Raw genomic sequence first — 18,131 nt, 5'->3', positions numbered from 1 at the left:
CGGCACTGATCGAGAGACTGACTAGGTCCTCATACAAGATCAACATATTGTTGCTGACCAATCACTTTGCTTTAAAAACATCTGATAAGTGATGAAAAACTACACATACTAATGGGTTTTTGTATTTATTCCATATTTATTAATCTTTTTTAGTTCATATTCACTACTCAAAATAACTGATATTGTGAAAGTAATCCATTAGCAGAATTATATCCTCTTTAATAAAATCTCTCTCTCAAAATAGGTAGTTGAAATATCATATTCTTTTTTTGTTCTTAACATCAGCCTTATCATACATATAAGGGATACCAGGGATTTTTCCTGCCTTGCATCCAAACCTGCTGCAGTAGGCTCCAGATTTCCTGAAATCCTACTCTGGATAAACAGGTTTAGATAATGTATATGTTGTTCTTAATCTCAGACGCTGTCTCTGTATCATTTTGTGCCCGTCCGTACTCCTATTACCTGCTCTTGCTCTGCTCATGATGGGTTTACTGTCCTTTATGGTGATCTATTCAAGACTCACTGCCCCTAACCTTGACACTACATTACACTAAATTATAAAATTGTGTAAAATTGTTTATATTCAGTGTCTAGTTTTGATTATGCTTGTTTTTATCAGATAAAACAAAAAACACATAGCAATCCAGGCAGTGTAGTGATCTTCCACTAACATTACACTCGTATCCAAATCTGTTAAGTGTACAGTTCTGTCTGATTGTGACACAAAACTAACTCCGTAGGTGCTCCATTCCATAATTACTAAAACTGAAACTAATATATATAAAAATAAAATAGAATGTCTTTGTGAAATAAAAACTAAACTAAAAATACACGATGAAGGAAAACAAAAACTGAATTTCCCAGTAAGGTCAGAAAAAATATAGAAATAAAAACTAATATAAAAAGGCAAAACTATAATAACTTTGGTGCAGAAGCTGCCTGGGGTACACGCAGCATGGTGCAGAGTTGATGTTGCTTGTAGATTCGATCTCCGTTACCAAGAAAGTCTCTTATAACGGGCAAGCTTTCTCTTCCCTGATATAAATCTTTCTGGCTAATAACTGCTGAATCTGTCTGTCAAGGGTTCAGAGTTTGTTCCATGTGGCAGCTCATGGACAGCAGTGTTCTAGATAGGGCTGCAACTAATGATTATTTTGGTAGTCGACTAATCATTAAATTTATTTTTCGATTAGTCACGATTATTTCATGCGTGACTATTTAGATGCCTGAAACCTGTGGTTGCACATCCTGTTCTGGGCTCCAGTGCATGTCTTACCTCATCTGCTCACGTCTGTCAACCTGTGAATGTCACCCTGACGTCTCTGCATTAACACGATTAAAATTAATAATAATCAAAATAACAACCAGTGAAACATACGAATTTGAAAATAATCAGATGTTTTTATATTAGTGTGACCATCACAATAAAAAAGAAATACATTAAACAATACAAACTAAAGTGCACATAGTCTTCAAAACAAAAAAAGTGCATTTAACTTAACCAAAAAATACATCATTAAAACTGAAACGTTTTTCATATTTTAGTAATAAATGACAAAATGTAGACAAACTATATAATGTGTAAAGCCTGAAATGCAAAGATCAAATAAACACTTTCACAAAAGGTTCAAGGACGATACAACAGCTTCCGTGGTGCAGCGTTAGGAATTGCTGACTTATCAAGAGTCCCCCGGTTCGATCCTGACTGCCTCCTATATTTACTGTTTTGAGTAGTGAGCTGCTCTTATTGTTAATACAAGGGGGCTCCGCCCCCTGCTCGCTTCGCTCGCCTACCCCCGGCGTTGGGTAAAATTTGCATCGCTTCTCCATGATCATCAGTATACATCCATCCATCCATTTTCCAACTCGCTGAATCCGAACACAGGGTCACGGGGGTCTGCTGGAGCCAATCCCAGCCAACACAGGGCACAAGGCAGGGAACCAATTCCGGGCAGGGTGCCAACCCACCGCAGTCATCAATATACACCTGACTGAATTGTGTATTCTTTGAAATTTAACTTTTTGTTGTTTTAACTGTTCCGGGAGTACAGATTCTCATAGCGTATGGTCCATTATTGTGTAAATCCACGTTTTGTGCTTTGAATGATGCAAATGCGAAAAGACTTTGTTGTTTACTCTTTGCCTTTTATTTCGGACCTCGATTTGTCCTGCTATTATTTCAATTACCCCTGTCTCTGATGATTAATCACCTTTTGTTTGCGGTAATGCGATCTTTTCTATCTGTTCTTTGATACTGTAGCGACTGATATGATAAAATGTCACAAAAGTTTTACTTGAACAATCGCCGACTTCCTAACTCCAAACACAACTTTCTAGCACCCTCTCCAACGCCCCCCCCTTACCGCATCAATCAATACCATGCTATCAGTCTTCCGTGCTAAACTCCGTCCTCCCTCAATCGGACCTAACAGTCACTTAAAACCAAAAAGCCCTCAACCTGGCTGGGACACTACAATACTTGTGCATTTAACTGCTTTCATATTCTGTACCTTTCTCTGCATGTGTATCGCGCCATCGCTTATTGGAGCCTTTCGAATTCCACTGCTTTCATAATATCTGCCTTTTTTTCTCTGCAACTCCTTTGGGTCTGTATTCTCCGTATTGTCCTTATACGCTTTATATGTGCTGAGAGCACATGATCTGTGTGTACCACATGACTGAGTGATTTTTGATGGGTGAGCTCTTATATGATGAGCTCGTTCGTCTTGGAGCCCTGCCCGCTTTGCTTGCGGCATTTCAGACGCGCGTTGTAGGCGCCCACGTACATTGATTTTATCCAGCCGGGCTCGTGTTTGTATATCCGTCAGTCAAGCACGTTCGTTTTGAACCCGTGTCTGCTTTGCTTCCGCAGTTTCAGACGCGCGTTGTAGGCGCCTGCGTTCATTGATCTTATCCAGGTGAGCTTGTGTTTGTATCGTTGAGCTGTATTGTGTTTGAATTCGCTGTAAAGCGTTCAGCGGTTTGTACAACCCCAAGCAACACATTACTCCTCACTTCACGCCGCAGTAGTGCCACGCACAATATGACGGTGGCGCCTGCGCCTTCCGTAGTAGTTCCACCCTCAATATGGCGGTGACGCCTGCGCCTTTCGTACCATCTTTGTGGACCTGTGGGGCCGCCGTAGCCTCTTCTGTTTGAATCCGGGCTGCAGCGCAGAATCCTCTTTTTGGCGTGGCTGTGTCGGTAGTCGTTGGCTATGGGTGCCTTGTTGCTTCATTTCTCATTCACGTCCGTTGAGCTGTTTTGTTTTTGGGCCGTGAGTCCTTCGTTCGCGGTAGATACGACTTCGATTGCGGTTTATGAGACGTGCGCTGTATGCGCCTGCGCAGTACGTCTCGTGGTCCCATTGCCGTGTACCTGCGTCCATGCCATCCGGTTTAGTTAGGTTGCACAAGCAACCGGCCACCTGCGTGCTGCTGCTAGAACTGAATAAGCTCACGCCTTCTGGTGTCAGCGTGCAGCACCAGGGGTAAAAAAAAAAAAGAAAGAGACAAATATATGTGACATTTTGAAGAAATCATTGTATGACCTGAATAGTACCAATCACACAACATCATCGCACTAATGCAGTATTATTTGAAAACGAACAGATTGGGTGTAAATTTGCTTGCAAAAGTTAGCTTTTTTCACTTTTATTTTCTCTCGTTCACGCTCTCCCTCCCCTCCTGATCTGATCCTAACTAACTAACTAACAGCGCCAGCATAAATTCTCAAGAGATGGCGGCATCACATCTCCAGGATGCTTTCGTTTCGGATGCTCACGCATCGCAATGATGCTGCCGTGAAAAGAAAGCTCCGCTTTGCATAATCTGCATTCAACTTTTTTTTTCTTTTTCGGTGAAGTGCTCCCACACTTTAGAAAGTTTCTGTCTCAACTTTTTTCCATCTCCTTCCCCCTGCTCTATCTGACTCGCCATTGCAACCACGTTTATTTTCCTCTATATTCTTCTTCTCCTCAGACGTTTTTTTTCATTGGTTGGACTATGTGCAGTCTTGACAAAGAATAACAAACGATACTGCCCCCAGACGTTCATGTAGTGCATTGCAGTTACAAAAACCAATGTGGTTCTTTGTAACTGGAGCATCTATTGAAGGTTCTGTTTATGACGCGTCAACAATAAAAAAACGACTGATCGTTGCAGCCCTAGTTCTAGACCAGCATTACGGTTGCCTTTAATTACATATTTGCTGTAACTCAAAGCGGGTGGATGAGTTGGTTTAGTCTTTACACTTATTGTGTACATAGACTGTCTGCTCCTACCCGCAGCACTCAGCTGGCCTCCTGTGCTACAGATTATAAGCATGGCTCCTGAACCTATGAGCTTTGTGTTTTCATTTTTTTTTTTTTTTTATAACTAGCCAACCCGCGGCGTAGCATACGTCGCATAATTATTTATTGATGGGTGAACACTTCCTGAACGACAGTTGTCCAAATGGGGTGGGTTTGAGGATACAGCTGTGAGTGAATGAAAAGATGGAACTCTGGAGAGAGCAACATACAACTGTCCGTGACTGAAAACTGATTTGGCAGATACAAGCATATCGTTTTGAAAGTTTGTCCCTGTGCCTTATTAATTGTCGTTGCAAAGGCCACTCTAACAGGAAATTGCCTGCGTGTAAAAATAAAAGGCAAATTTGTATCTGATGGAGTCAGGGATATCCAGGGAATAAGGACAGTTTGTGAGGTAGGAGCTGCGATAGTTTTACACTCCAGTACATTGCGGTGAATGCTGGTAACAGTCAGTCTAGTGCCATCACAGAGACTTCTTGCTGGCATGAGGTTTCTGAGAAGTATGACGACTGAACCTATTTTAATTTTGAGTTTATGCGGAGCCATGCCAGTGGGAGTAAGACTGTTAAGAAATTCTTCAGGGAATGAAACTTGATCAGCGGGATCGTCTGCGATGATGGAGTCAACGCTGGTGAAAGTTACTTCGTCAGTAGGGTTAAGTTTCAGTACTTGTTCATTAAGGTGTGTAGTGAGTGTTCGTTGGTGACGCTTAATATAGCTCGCATACTGAGTTGTTCCGGAGTCACAGCTGAGAAGTCGATGTCGTCTTATAGTTGTTGAACGGGATCAGAAATAAAAGGAAAACAATGTGAAGGTAATGGACGTGGGAGGAGGGTTAGAGTTGGCGGGCGGGGCTCTGTCATGCATATCCCATGACGCGGGAGGAGGGTTAGAGTTGGCGGGCGGAGCTCTGTCATGTGTATCCCATGACGCGGGAGGAGGGTTAGAGTTGGCGGGCGGGCTCTGTCTTGCATGCGTGCGTATCCCATGGTCAGGAGACTTGGTGGATTATATATAGAAAAGCAGCCGGAACCGAAAAGAACAATGAAAAGTCAACGTGGCTCAGAGGTGCATGTGGACTGTAGCAGAGACGAAAGTGACTGAGGCAGTGCTTGGTGAGGTGTTGCGTGCTGGCACATGAGCAGGCAGTGTGCATGCCACGAGAGCGAGGGTGGACTCGAGAGGAGGGTTAGAGTTGGCAGGCGGGGCTCTGTCGTGCGTATCCCATGACGCGGGAGGAGGGTTAGAGTTGGTGGGCGGGGCTCTGTCGTACATGCCATGGTCGGCTGCTTAGTGAATTGTTGGTGGGCGGGGCTCTGAGTTGGTGGGCGTGGCTGTGTCTTGCGTGCGTCTTGCTTGCCATGGACTTAGTGAATTATATATATATATAGATTACAAAAAATCTGAATGTTTATTATGTGAGTAATAAGTTTTTCTGGGTTTTCATGTGCATTACTGTACCCATTTTACTTTCTTTTTGATCATGTCACTTTTTGAGCCCAAAGAATTGTTCATGTGAAAGAAGCAGTTGAGTTTTCATTATGTCGTTTATACAACTGTGCTTATGTCATTTGCAGATGAGAAAAAAATGTAAACTATTAACAGTAATAAAAAAAAATTTACACGCATACAGTAATATATGTAGCACTCAGACTGTTATGTTAATAGTACTTTGAATTTCCCTTCTGGGACAAATAGGCTTTACAGAGAAAGTTGTGTGTACTAATGCATGGCCACACCCTTAGGGGATAATTGGTCATAATTGGTGATCATCTTACACCTCCATATTACCTCAAACCCAGCATTGATTATCTGTGACACTGCAATTTTCTAAAGCAAGAGTTGTCTTGACATCCTGAAATATTACATGAAATGTCTGAATATGTTAAACTCGTGCCGCTCTTTAGAAGTCATCCTTTTAATTCTGATTTGCCTTTACCATTTTTCACTCTGTTCATTCAATAGTTGAATGGCTTCATTCCATTTTAAGTGTTTGGAATGTACCATTCCAAATAAATGAGGTGATATTTAATTTAAAGAACGTCAAGTAAACTGAATGCGCTATCTATAGAAGCCTAAAAAAAGCAAAAACCGTTATTGTCTCAGTATTGCAAAGTATTCATTATCATGATCTCTGTATATTATATAATTGGTCACTTGCGTTATTTTGGAATAAACTTTTTATTTATTGAAAATTACTCAACAGCCAATGTTAATATTTAGTTCTTATGTGACAGACTGAGGTAAGTACTGGGTGCCTATCTCTATATAGTATTTTGTTTGCTCTGCCTATTTAACTCTTTCTCTTTTGATAGAATACTCACAATACTCTCCATCCCTTACTGAAGAATTCAATTAGTCAGTTTTTGACCATTGTTCCAAAGTTCACAGTAATTTGCTCCAGGGTTTTGTTATCTGCATTTTCATTGTGCAGGATTCATGTGAATCTCTGTGTTAATAGACAATGCAATTGTAAAACATATGGACTCCAAACCTGGTTATAGTTGATAGCATTTTTTTCTTCATTGTGATATTCAGAGAATAGTATCAAGCCCTTACTGGCCAACTGAAAATTAGAAAACTGAAAATTCCCACTTCAACAAGTTCTGTGACTTGATCCGTCAAGGTGAAAAAAAAAATCTGGAAACCCTGGATTTTTTTCCCATTAAATAATTGTGGCAGACACACTGTTCCAATTACTGTTACTGGGTTTTCCGTATTTGCTTGTAAACAACTAAAAGAGAAAGTGAGGACCTAGTCATAGTTAGGAGGCAAAAAGATTTCGATTTGTAAGTTAGTTTGTGTTTTGTGTGTGTGTGTGTTTTTTGAAAGCTTTTCAATCTATCTGATCATTTTGGATTTTCTGTTTAGTATGGCATTGAATTTGAGATGCAGTCCATTGAATGCACCACAGTATATGCATAAGAGATCTGTAGCTTAATATATAATAGATACTCTATGTGGACTTCTGAATGGCTAATTTACAGTGGTGTGAAAAACTATTTGCCCCCTTCCTGATTTCTTATTCTTTTGCATGTTTGTCACACAAAATGTTTCTGATCATCAAACACATTTAACCATTAGTCAAATATAACACAAGTAAACACAAAATGCAGTTTGTAAATGGTGGTTTTTATTATTTAGGGAGAAAAAAAAATCCAAACCTACATGGCCCTGTGTGAAAAAGTAATTGCCCCCTGAACCTAATAACTGGTTGGGCCACCCTTAGCAGCAATAACTGCAATCAAGCATTTGTGATAACTTGCAATGAGTCTTTTACAGCGCTCTGGAGGAATTTTGGCCCACTCATCTTTGCAAAATTGTTGTAATTCAGCTTTATTTGAGGGTTTTCTAGCATGAACCGCCTTTTTAAGGTCATGCCATAGCATCTCAATTGGATTCAGGTCAGGACTTTGACTAGGCCGCTCCAAAGTCTTCATTTTGTTTTTCTTCAGCTATTCAGAGGTGGATTTGCTGGTGTGTTTTGGGTCATTGTCCTGTTGCAGCACCCAAGATCGCTTCAGCTTGAGTTGACGAACAGATGGCCGGACATTCTCCTTCAGGATTTTTTGGTAGACAGTAGAATTCATGGTTCCATCTATCACAGCAAGCCTTCCAGGTCCTGAAGCAGCAAAACAACCCCAGACCATCACACTACCACCACCATATTTTACTGTTGGTATGATGTTCTTTTTCTGAAATGCTGTGTTCCTTTTACGCCAGATGTAACGGGACATTTGCCTTCCAAAAAGTTCAACTTTTGTCTCATCAGTCCACAAGGTATTTTCCCAAAAGTCTTGGCAATCATTGAGATGTTTCTTAGCAAAATTGAGACAAGCCCTAATGTTCTTTTTGCTTAACAGTGGTTTGCGTCTTGGAAATCTGCCATGCAGGCCGTTTTTGCCCAGTCTCTTTCTTATGGTGGAGTCGTGAACACTGACCTTAATTGAGGCAAGTGAGGCCTGCAGTTCTTTAGACGTTGTCCTGGGGTCTTTTGTGACCTCTCGGATGAGTCGTCTCTGCGCTCTTGGGGTAATTTTGGTCAGCCGGCCACTCCTGGGAAGGTTCACCACTGTTCCATGTTTTTGCCATTTGTGGATAATGGCTATCACTGTGGTTCGCTGGAGTCCCAAAGCTTTAGAAATGGCTTTATAACCTTTACCAGACTGATAGATCTCAATTACTTCTGTTCTCATTTGTTCCTGAATTTCTTTGGATCTTGGCATGATGTCTAGCTTTTGAGGTGCTTTTGGTCTACTTCTCTGTGTCAGGCAGCTCCTATTTCAGTGATTTCTTGATTGAAACAGGTGTGGCAGTAATCAGGCCTGGGGGTGGCTACGGAAATTGAACTCAGGTGTGATACACCACAGTTAGGTTATTTTTTAACAAGGGGGCAATTACTTTTTCACACAGGGCCATGTAGGTTTGGATTTTTTTTCTCCCTAAATAATAAACACCATCATTTAAAAACTGCATTTTGTGTTTACTTGTGTTATATTTGACTAATGGTTAAATGTGTTTGATGATCAGAAACATTTTGTGTGACAAACATGCAAAAGAATAAGAAATCAGGAAGGGGGCAAATAGTTTTTCACACCACTGTATCATAACATTGGACTTTAGAGACTTGAAAATGAATATATAACCAAGGATTCTATTTTATTAATTGTGTATTTGTGTTATGCAAGTGCATATTGATTTATTCTTATGTATTGTTTTGGTGTATCATTTATTTATTCATATTATGTATTTCTAATTTGGTTTTCTTTTCCTGCAACTTTTTTTGACATCTTGTAAAGCACTTTGCATGAAAAATGTGCTATTGAAATAAATGTTATAGTAGTGCGATAGCTGCAGGTTGGAAGTGCACACACAGGCACCACGTTCTGATAGCCCAGTTATTTCAAATGAAGAAAGGCACAATGGGGCTTGGCATGGTACAGTTTCAAAATAAATTGAATTGAAGAGCAAACCTCAGTAGTCCATTTTAGGTTTGATTATTCAGTGTTTGATCCCAAGCTTTATAATAGGGTTGCTTGGCCATAGCTTTAATATTCTATCCCAGGTATGCCTCGGTCTTTTCCTCTCTTGGAGCTCCACATATATTTCATCTTGCATCCACATGAGTCCTTGATCAGAGTCTTGTTACACTGTCACTTCGCTGTTTCAAAGGATGGTGAGGTACTCATTCATGACCTCATGTTCCATTTGAAAAGCCAAGCTGTCTTGGTAGTTCTCACTTGAATGACTGACATTTAAAGTAGAAGGTAGGGTACTACCTTTTCAACATCAAAACTCTCTTAATGTCACCGTTCAATCTGGGGGAGCTCTGATCAGCAGGTCCACCATGATGCCACTTTACGGAGTCATTAGTCGTTATATTCCAGGCACTTTTCACCTTTGGATATAGAGCTGAAGTCTGAGGTTTACATGCACTTAACGTGAATTCTTTAAAACTCTCTTTCTAACCCCTCCAGAATTTATACTAACAAACTATAAATTTGGCATATCATTTAAGACCATCCACTTTATTTAGGGCAAAAGTAACTTTTTCCTTCAATGTTCACAGGCAGAGTATTTTGCTTTTTATTGACTGTATCACAATCCCAGTGGGTCACGAGTTTACATACACTTTCATACAATTTGGTAGCATTGCTTTTAAATTGTTTAACTTAAGCCAAAGGTTTTGGGTAGCCTTCCACAAGTTTCTTACAGTACATTGCTGGAATTTTGGCCCATTCCTCCAGACAGAACTGGTGCAATTGGGACAGGTTCATAGGCCTTCTTGCTAGCAGACACATTTTCAGTCCTTCCCATAAATTTTCAATCAGATTGAGGTCAAGGATTTGTGATGGCCACTCCTATATCTTGATCTTGTTGTCTTTTAAGCCATTTTGCCACCACTTTGGAGGTATGTTTGGGGTCATTGTCCTTTTGGAAGACACATTTGCGACTGAGCTTCAACTTCCTTGCTGAGCTCTTGATGTTGCTGCAATATATCTACATAGTTTTCTTTCCTTATGATACCATCTATTTTGTGAAATTCACCAGTTCCTCCTGAAGCAAAGCGCCCCCAAAGCCTGATGCTTCCAGCCCCATGTTTGATGGTTGGGATGGTGGTGTTTGACTTGCAAGCCTCACCCTTTTTCCTCCAAACACAACTGTCATCATTATGGCCAAATAGTTTTGATCTTGGATTCATCAGACCAGAGGACATTTCTCCATAGTCTGGCTTTTTGATGGTGGTGCTGGAGCAGTGGCTTCTTCCTTGCTGAGCAACCTTTCAGGTTATGTTGACATAGGACTCGTTTTACTGTGGATATAGATACTTGTCTACCTGTTTCCTCCAGCATCTTCTCATTGTCCTTTGCTGCTGTTCTGAGAATGCTTGGTACTTTTTTTTTTTTTTTTTTAATACCAAAGTACATTCTTCGCTAGGAGACCGAATGCATCTCGTTCCCGAGTGGTATGATGATCCCATGGTGTGTATACTTGCATATTATTGTTTATACAGATGAACGTGGAACCTTTGGGCATTTGGAAATCGTTCCCAAGGATCAAACAGATATGTGGAAGTTCACAATGGTTTTTTTTTTTTTTTTTTTTTTTTTTTTTTGGCTGATTTCTTTTGATTTTTCTCATGTGAAGGAAAGAGGCAGAGGTAGGCCTTAACATACACCCACCTGATTATGCTAAGTGGCTATCAGAAGCCAATTGTCTTATTTGCCCAATGGCTGGACATAATTTTCTGGAATTTTCCAAGCTGTTTAAAGGCACATTTAACAGTATATGTAAACTTGTGACCCATTGGAATTGTGACATTGTCAAAAAGTCCTCTGTCTGTGAACATTGTTGGAAAACGTTAATGTTGCCTTGCACAAAGTTAGATGTCTTATGACAAATTTATAGTTTGTTAGTATAAAATCTATGGAGGAGTTCTAAATTTAGTTTGAAAGAATTCATCATAATTGTATGTAAATATTGGACTTCAACTCTATATATCCATCTTGACACTTGTGAGAGCACCTTGCTGCTAGAAACCTGGTACAATGTATTTGCCTGAAAGTTTATGGATTGGTTGTTGCTGTACTCAATCTTTCTTTAAACTGATTTTTTTCTCCCTTGTTTTTGCCTTCCAGGCTGCAGTAGAAGAACCTCCTTTTAAAATGGATGGATACCCATGATAAGAAGTAATGGATCGGAAATTGCTTATAGTATGCATCTTGATGGCTGACTTCCTCCATCATTAAGGGAATTATTTTTTCATTTTCCTGGAAGCTTTGTGTTACAGTTTTGGATTGCATTTCTTGCAACTATTGTGGAAGTAAGGAACATGGCAAATAATTCTGTATCGTACACTGGGGTGAAGAACTCCATAGCAGAGACTAACCATGAGGGAGATTTTGGGTGTTCAGTTAAAGAACTGCGCAGTCTTATGGAGTTGCGAGGAGCAGAAGGATTACATAAAATTCAAGATTGTTATGGAGATGTTCAAGGACTTTGTACAAGGTTGAAAACCTCACCAATAGAAGGTATTTATGCTTTGTCTGTTAATGGCGGTTTTAGTAACCCTTTGAATGTCAGTAGTTCAGGGTATGTATTTTTTTGTGGCATTAATGTAGTTAAAATTTCAGAGAGTGAATGAATATATGTTGGGGCTATCAGATGAAGTGGACTATGGAATTGGGTGTTGGTTACCAAGAAGGTAGGAAATCCTTGCACTGCGTAGAATCTTTATGCCAATACAGTTGCATTCTGCGTGGCTACATTGGTCCAAGGTTGAGTGCCTGGGTACAAGATGGGTAATGGGTAATGATGTCAACATTATAAAAGCCAAACCAAGAATGTGATTGAGAATCTGTGTGCTGCTTTGCAAATGCATTACAGCTGACAATTGACTGGTTCTCTGTTCTTCAGTGTATTAATGCAACCTGCAGCAAACTTGTTGCACGTTCTCATTACAGCAACTCAATCTCTTTGTAATAAGTAAGAAAAAATGTCATTTTTGAAGCACTCACTAGTTAAATTGCAAGATGAGGTGAAACTACAGCGCCACAGTAAACATCTTACTAAATGCAGTATGCAAGTCTCTTCCTGAAAGATTCTACCCTGGAGTTGAGACCACATCACATACTGTCTTTGTTGCTGCAGTCCTGGATCATAGGCGGAAGCCATTGCATTTTTTTGTCCAGTTAGTTTAATTTTGCTGTCATTGATCATATAGAGAGGATGCTCGCCAATGTATAGAACAAGGCAGAAACGCTTGCTGAAAAGACTGACTTGACTGTGCCAGAGGGCAAGTGAATTAAGGCAAGTTTAGTGTCATTTCTTTTTGGCTGTAATAACTAGTGTCATTTGAAATCAATCTAGAGGTTTTTTTAGTGATATTTTTCATGTCATTCAATTTTTTTCAATCAATGCATTTAAAATAAATTTTCAGGAACCATTAAGTCGTTGACAAACCTCCTAGTTCATTATGTATTTTGAATGATTTCACACCAAAAGAAAAACACTGTAAATGAGTAACAGTTTGCTTTGTCATATGTTTGGCATGGGGCATGAAGGCAAAATGCAGCTTTATTTATGATCAGTTTTAATTTACATTACATTGGAATTTGATAGAAGACCTACTGTTCTTTGCAGGAAAGCAAAATCCTATTTTATTTAGGCTACAATCTCGTGCTGGGATGATGAACTGAACTGTGATGAGCAGTTCTTTTCTGTTGGATGGAGCATTCCTTTAATTATATTAATTTATTTTAATGATACTTTGCAATTGATAATCATTTGCCTTTACTAATTCTTGTTATAGTTTAAATAGGTATATCTTAGTGTTCTTTAATTGTTGGTTTAGATTAGTCCTAATATCAGTGAACTTATTGACTAGGGTCGTGGGTTCAAGCTGTGTGATAACCTAGCACCTTTCAGGTGACATGTGTGAGAAACACACTTACATACATACTCAAAAAAATGAGGAAAAAGTGCCACTTAAACACAACTGCTGATCTCATTTCTCTGTGTTCAGCTTTGCTTCAGTTCCACTTCTCCACTCCACTCCAAAACTTCTATCTCTTCCACCCCACCGTTTCCCATTTTAATTGTCCAATTGTGGCAATTTAAAATCACTCTGCTTATTGGGATCTGAGAGAACCCCATTTTCCTGCTCCCCACCTCCTTGCTGCTCCCCCAGGTTGGTTAGATTCCCTCTTTCTCAAGAATATATAATAAGGAACAAAGACTAATGTTAACAATTATTGAAAACGAATGTATTTAATATTACACTTTAATGTTTACTAATATTAATCAACAAAGAAAAGCTTTTGTTGCGGACAGAATTTGTTAAAGTTCAGAGGCCTTCATTCAACCTTATAAAATAAATATGGGAACAGGGAGAACCTGAATGGGCATAGCCAAGAAGCAAACTTGCCTGCAAATTCACTTGGAGCATTTTTTTTTCTTTTTTTTGACCTGAAGTAGAATGTAAATTGTGAATACCATTTTTGCTCTGAATTCACTTGTCTGCTCTTTACTGTATAATCTTTCATAGATTAAATCTAGCAAAATTCTAGTCTTTCAGTTTTTTTTATTCTATATCAGACCATCCACTGTTCTTACATAAAAATGTCTTAAAGTATTTGTCTTACATAAGAGAAACTAAAAAAAACATTTTCACACCCACACAAACTATCGGTAATCACTTGTTAAAATCCCCAAATAAAATATTTGGAATGGAAGGTTTAAGAAACATCACCTTTAATTGTGTTTGCCTAATCAGGTTTCAGTATTTAACCATTTAAAACTTTGAAAAAGGTGTAGGTATTATTTTGAATCTAATCAAGTCCATCAATTTCCAGCTCTACTAGTTATGATGACCCACTCAGTCCTCTGAGCTGGATGCATATATGTAACAGCCCACAACACAGGTTGATTTTGATCTCCTTTTGTAATGGAAGATGCAAGAGAGCAAGTACTCAACACTGTCAAACTTACCTGAAAATATCTTTGCATAATGGCAACATCAGTACCATCTGAGAGAGCCTTATGAGCAAATTGCAATCCAGACTGCTTCCAGATTCTGTCAGTATACTGGTGGTATTATTATTTATTTATTTTTCTTTTAGCAAAAATTTGCTCAGGTGAGCCAAATAATATGAATCATGTCTGCAGTGTTTTAATATTAAATGACAAATTTTGTGCATTAAGAGTGGCATTTTAATGTGTCCTTATTTTTTTTAGTGGCCTTGGTTCCCATCCCTAATATTGTAGTACTGTGTTAAGTGATAATAGGAGAAAAAGGAAAAAGCTAAAATCAACTCCACATACAGTGTGCTCATGTAAATGTTCCACCAAAGTACAGTTAAATGATTAACATGTTCATTTATATATAGACAAGAGGTTCATGTTACAGCCTTACCACCATGCGGTTTACATATTAAACTGACCTTCAAGCCTTATTTCTAGAATTTGTAGAAGAATGTCCGAACTAAAATCTACCATGCTGACATTGACAATTTTTCAAAAATTGAGTATCACACACATGGAATTTTTTCCGTCACCCCAAGCAGTTTGTCAACACCCACTCTCCGTCTCCAGCCAATTACTCACTCGAGATGAGAAACGTCAGGGACGATGGTGTGTCTGAGATTAGTGGTGTATGAGTTCGGGGTAAGAATAAAGGGGTTAAAGAAGAGTGGCAAGATTAGTTCTTGAAAAAACATGAATCAAAAATTATGAATACATCTTGTAATCGATATTTAACCCACTTCATGTTGTCCAAATGACTTGAAATTTTGCACACTTACTCACTTCCGATGACAATACATGAATCAATAACCAGTTTCACTAATTGATCAATTAATCCATGTTAAATTAAATTTTCATATGAAGAATAGTTAAAGATTTCACCAATAGATGGCACTAGTAATGGATAGAAATATTAAAGGAAGTGTTAAAATATTAATTACAAAATTATACTAAAACAAACCCAAAACTAAAAAGTTGAAAATAATATATATATAAAAAAATACTTTTTAAAAAACCGTGCTTCATGTGGGGAGGCAAAATGGGGGGGTGGGGGGATAAAGGGGGGAGAGAAGGAGAGCAGGTTATATCTAATCTATTCTTATAATCCTTATAATTATAAATATCAATGCAGCAACAGGCTAACATGCAACAACTCCGGGGGAATCTTGAAACTAAGATTAAAACTGCCATATTACCAATTAAAACTATAAAATGACATTAAAAACTCAGAATCAATGTCTCCATGATGGGACAGTTAACTTTGTGAGCTGGAATGTTAAAGGCCTGAATCACGAATTAAAGAGAAAGAAAGTATGCTCTCACCTAACAGGCTTAAACGCTAAAATAGTATTTTTACAGGAGACCCACTTACTAACCAAGGATCAGTTCAGATTACAAAAAGACTGGACTGGCCAAATGTTCCATTCTAGCTTTATAAAGAAAACTAGAGGGGTGGGAATTCTCATACATAGAACAGTTCCTTTTGTAGCATCAGAGGTAGTGTCGGACCCTGAAGGGAGATATGTGATGGTCATGGGCAACTTATATAACAGTAAAATGATTTTGATAAATGTTTATGCACCCAATGTTGATGATAAGGAATTCATGCAAAATCTATTTGCATCCATTCCCAGTGTGAACACTCATAAAATTATAATGGCTGGGGACTTTAACTGTGTTTTAAATCCACTCTTAGATAGGACTCCTGTGACAGGGGGGACGACATCTAATACTGCAAAGATAATTACACAGTTTTTAAAGGATCACAACTTATCAGACCCCTGGAGGTTTCTTAACCCAAACTCAAGAACATATTCGTTCTACTCACCAGTGCATTATAGCTACTCAAGAATTGATTATTTTTTTATAGATAATAATTTCCTGCCTACAATTAAATTATGCAAATATGACACAATTGTTATCTCTGACCATGCCCCTCTAGTCTTGGAGCTAAAATCAATAAGCCCCTCGTACTCACCTCGCAGATGGCGTCTTAACCCTCTTTTATTGGCAGACGAGAACTGCACAGAATTTATATCCAAACAAATCAGCTTCTTCCTAGAGACAAACATGTCTACAGAGGTTTCTGCAGGAACACTCTGGGAAACTCTAAAGGCCTTCCTAAGAGGCCAGATTATTTCATATCTTTCCCATAGAAATAAATTAGAAACCAAGAAAGTGTCAGAGCTAAGAAATGAAATTACTAGAATAGATGAAGAACAAGCCAGGCGTCCAAGTGAAGCTCTTCACAGGAAAAGGCAGGCCTTGCATACAGAACTTAACATCTTAACAACTAAAGAAACTGAACAACTTATTTATAAGTCTAGACAGCATTACTATGAACACGGAGAAAAAGCTAATAAGCTTTTAGCTCAACAAATTCATAAACAAGAAGTTCACAATGCAATACCAGTAATCACCAACAAGAATGGAGAAGAAATCATCGACCATAATAAAATAATGCACACATTTAGAGATTACTATAAGTCTTTATATTCCACTGAGCCCAAAGAAGACAACACGCAATCTAATGCATTTCTGGATAATTCACAAATACCACAAATAGATGCTTTAAGTGCTGAGGAACTAGATAAACCTCTAACGCTAACAGAATTACTAGACGCTATAAAGTCACTACAAAGCGGGAAATCATCAGGCCCTGATGGTTACCCCGTAGAGTTTTATAAGAAATTCTCCACTCAGCTAGCTCCACTCTTATTGGTAACATTTACAGAAGCTAAAGACCACCAAATACTACCTCAAACATTTCGACAAGCATTAATCACCGTCTTTCCTAAACAAAATAAGGACTTGTTACAATGTGCATCATATAGACCAATTTCACTCCTGAATAATGATGTTAAGATACTCTCAAAAATCCTAGCTAGAAGGATGGAGAAAGTGCTGCCCTCGGTAATATCACAAGATCAAACTGGATTTATTAAAGGCCGACATCTATCTTCAAATCTCCGACGCTTGTTTAATGTTATATATTCACCAGCAAAATCAAACACCCCAGAGATATTACTATCATTAGACGCAGAAAAGGCATTTGACATGATCGAATGGAATTACCTTTTCACTGCATTGGAGAAATTTGGGTTTGGCCCGAATATTTGTGCTTGGATTAAACTACTGTATACCAGTCCAGAAGCTTCAGTTTGTATTAATAAAATTTGCTCAGACTACTTTAAACTAGAACGTGGTACCAGACAAGGATGTCCCTTGTCGCCACTGTTGTTTGCAATCGCTATTGAACCACTGGCGGTTCACTGCCGAAATTCTCATCAGATAAAGGGGATTGTCAGAGAAGGACTGGAACAGAAAATTTCTCTATATGCAGATGATATGGTCTTATATATATCGGACCCAGAAAACACTGTCCCTGCTGTTTTAACAGCACTAACAGAATTTCAAAAGATATCTGGTCTTAGAATTAATCTGAATAAAAGTATACTCTTTCCAGTGAACTCACAAGCATATAATATTAAATTAGACACCCTACCTTTTACCATAGCAGATCAGTTTAAATACCTAGGGGTAAATATCACAAGTAAACATAAAGCTCTTTATCAACAAAATTTTGGCGTCTGTATGGAAAAAATTAAGCAAGACTTGCATAGATGGTCAACCCTTCATCTCACTCTAGCCGGAAGAATTAACATTGTTAAGATGAATATCCTTCCTAAACTTCTCTTTTTATTTCAAAACATTTCAATATATATCAATAAATCGTTTTTTAAACAGTTAGATTCAATAATAACCTCATTCATTTGGAACTCAAAACACCCAC

At 38.6% G+C, this 18,131-nt stretch overlaps 1 protein-coding gene across 4 annotated transcripts in view; it reads left to right on the top strand.

Annotated features, from left to right (window-relative positions):
* atp2b1a (ATPase plasma membrane Ca2+ transporting 1a) overlaps positions 1 to 18,131 on the top strand; it is a 254,802-nt gene that overhangs the window by 75,907 nt on the left and 160,764 nt on the right. For 3 of the 4 annotated variants that reach the window (XM_051931431.1, XM_028817370.2, XM_051931436.1), the window contains exon 2: positions 11,455 to 11,847. In XM_051931431.1, the coding sequence (XP_051787391.1) occupies positions 11,649 to 11,847 (199 nt within the window). In that variant the 5' untranslated portion in view covers positions 11,455 to 11,648. Of the gene's footprint in view, positions 1 to 11,454; positions 11,848 to 18,131 lie in introns of those variants that run through there. The other variant, XM_051931437.1, reaches the window with a different exon arrangement.

Source organism: Erpetoichthys calabaricus, chromosome 1, assembly GCF_900747795.2.
Source record: "Erpetoichthys calabaricus chromosome 1, fErpCal1.3, whole genome shotgun sequence".
Taxonomy (NCBI): domain Eukaryota; kingdom Metazoa; phylum Chordata; class Cladistia; order Polypteriformes; family Polypteridae; genus Erpetoichthys; species Erpetoichthys calabaricus.
Note: the sequence above shows the minus strand (reverse complement) of the source record. Positions and strands in the feature narration are given on the sequence as shown.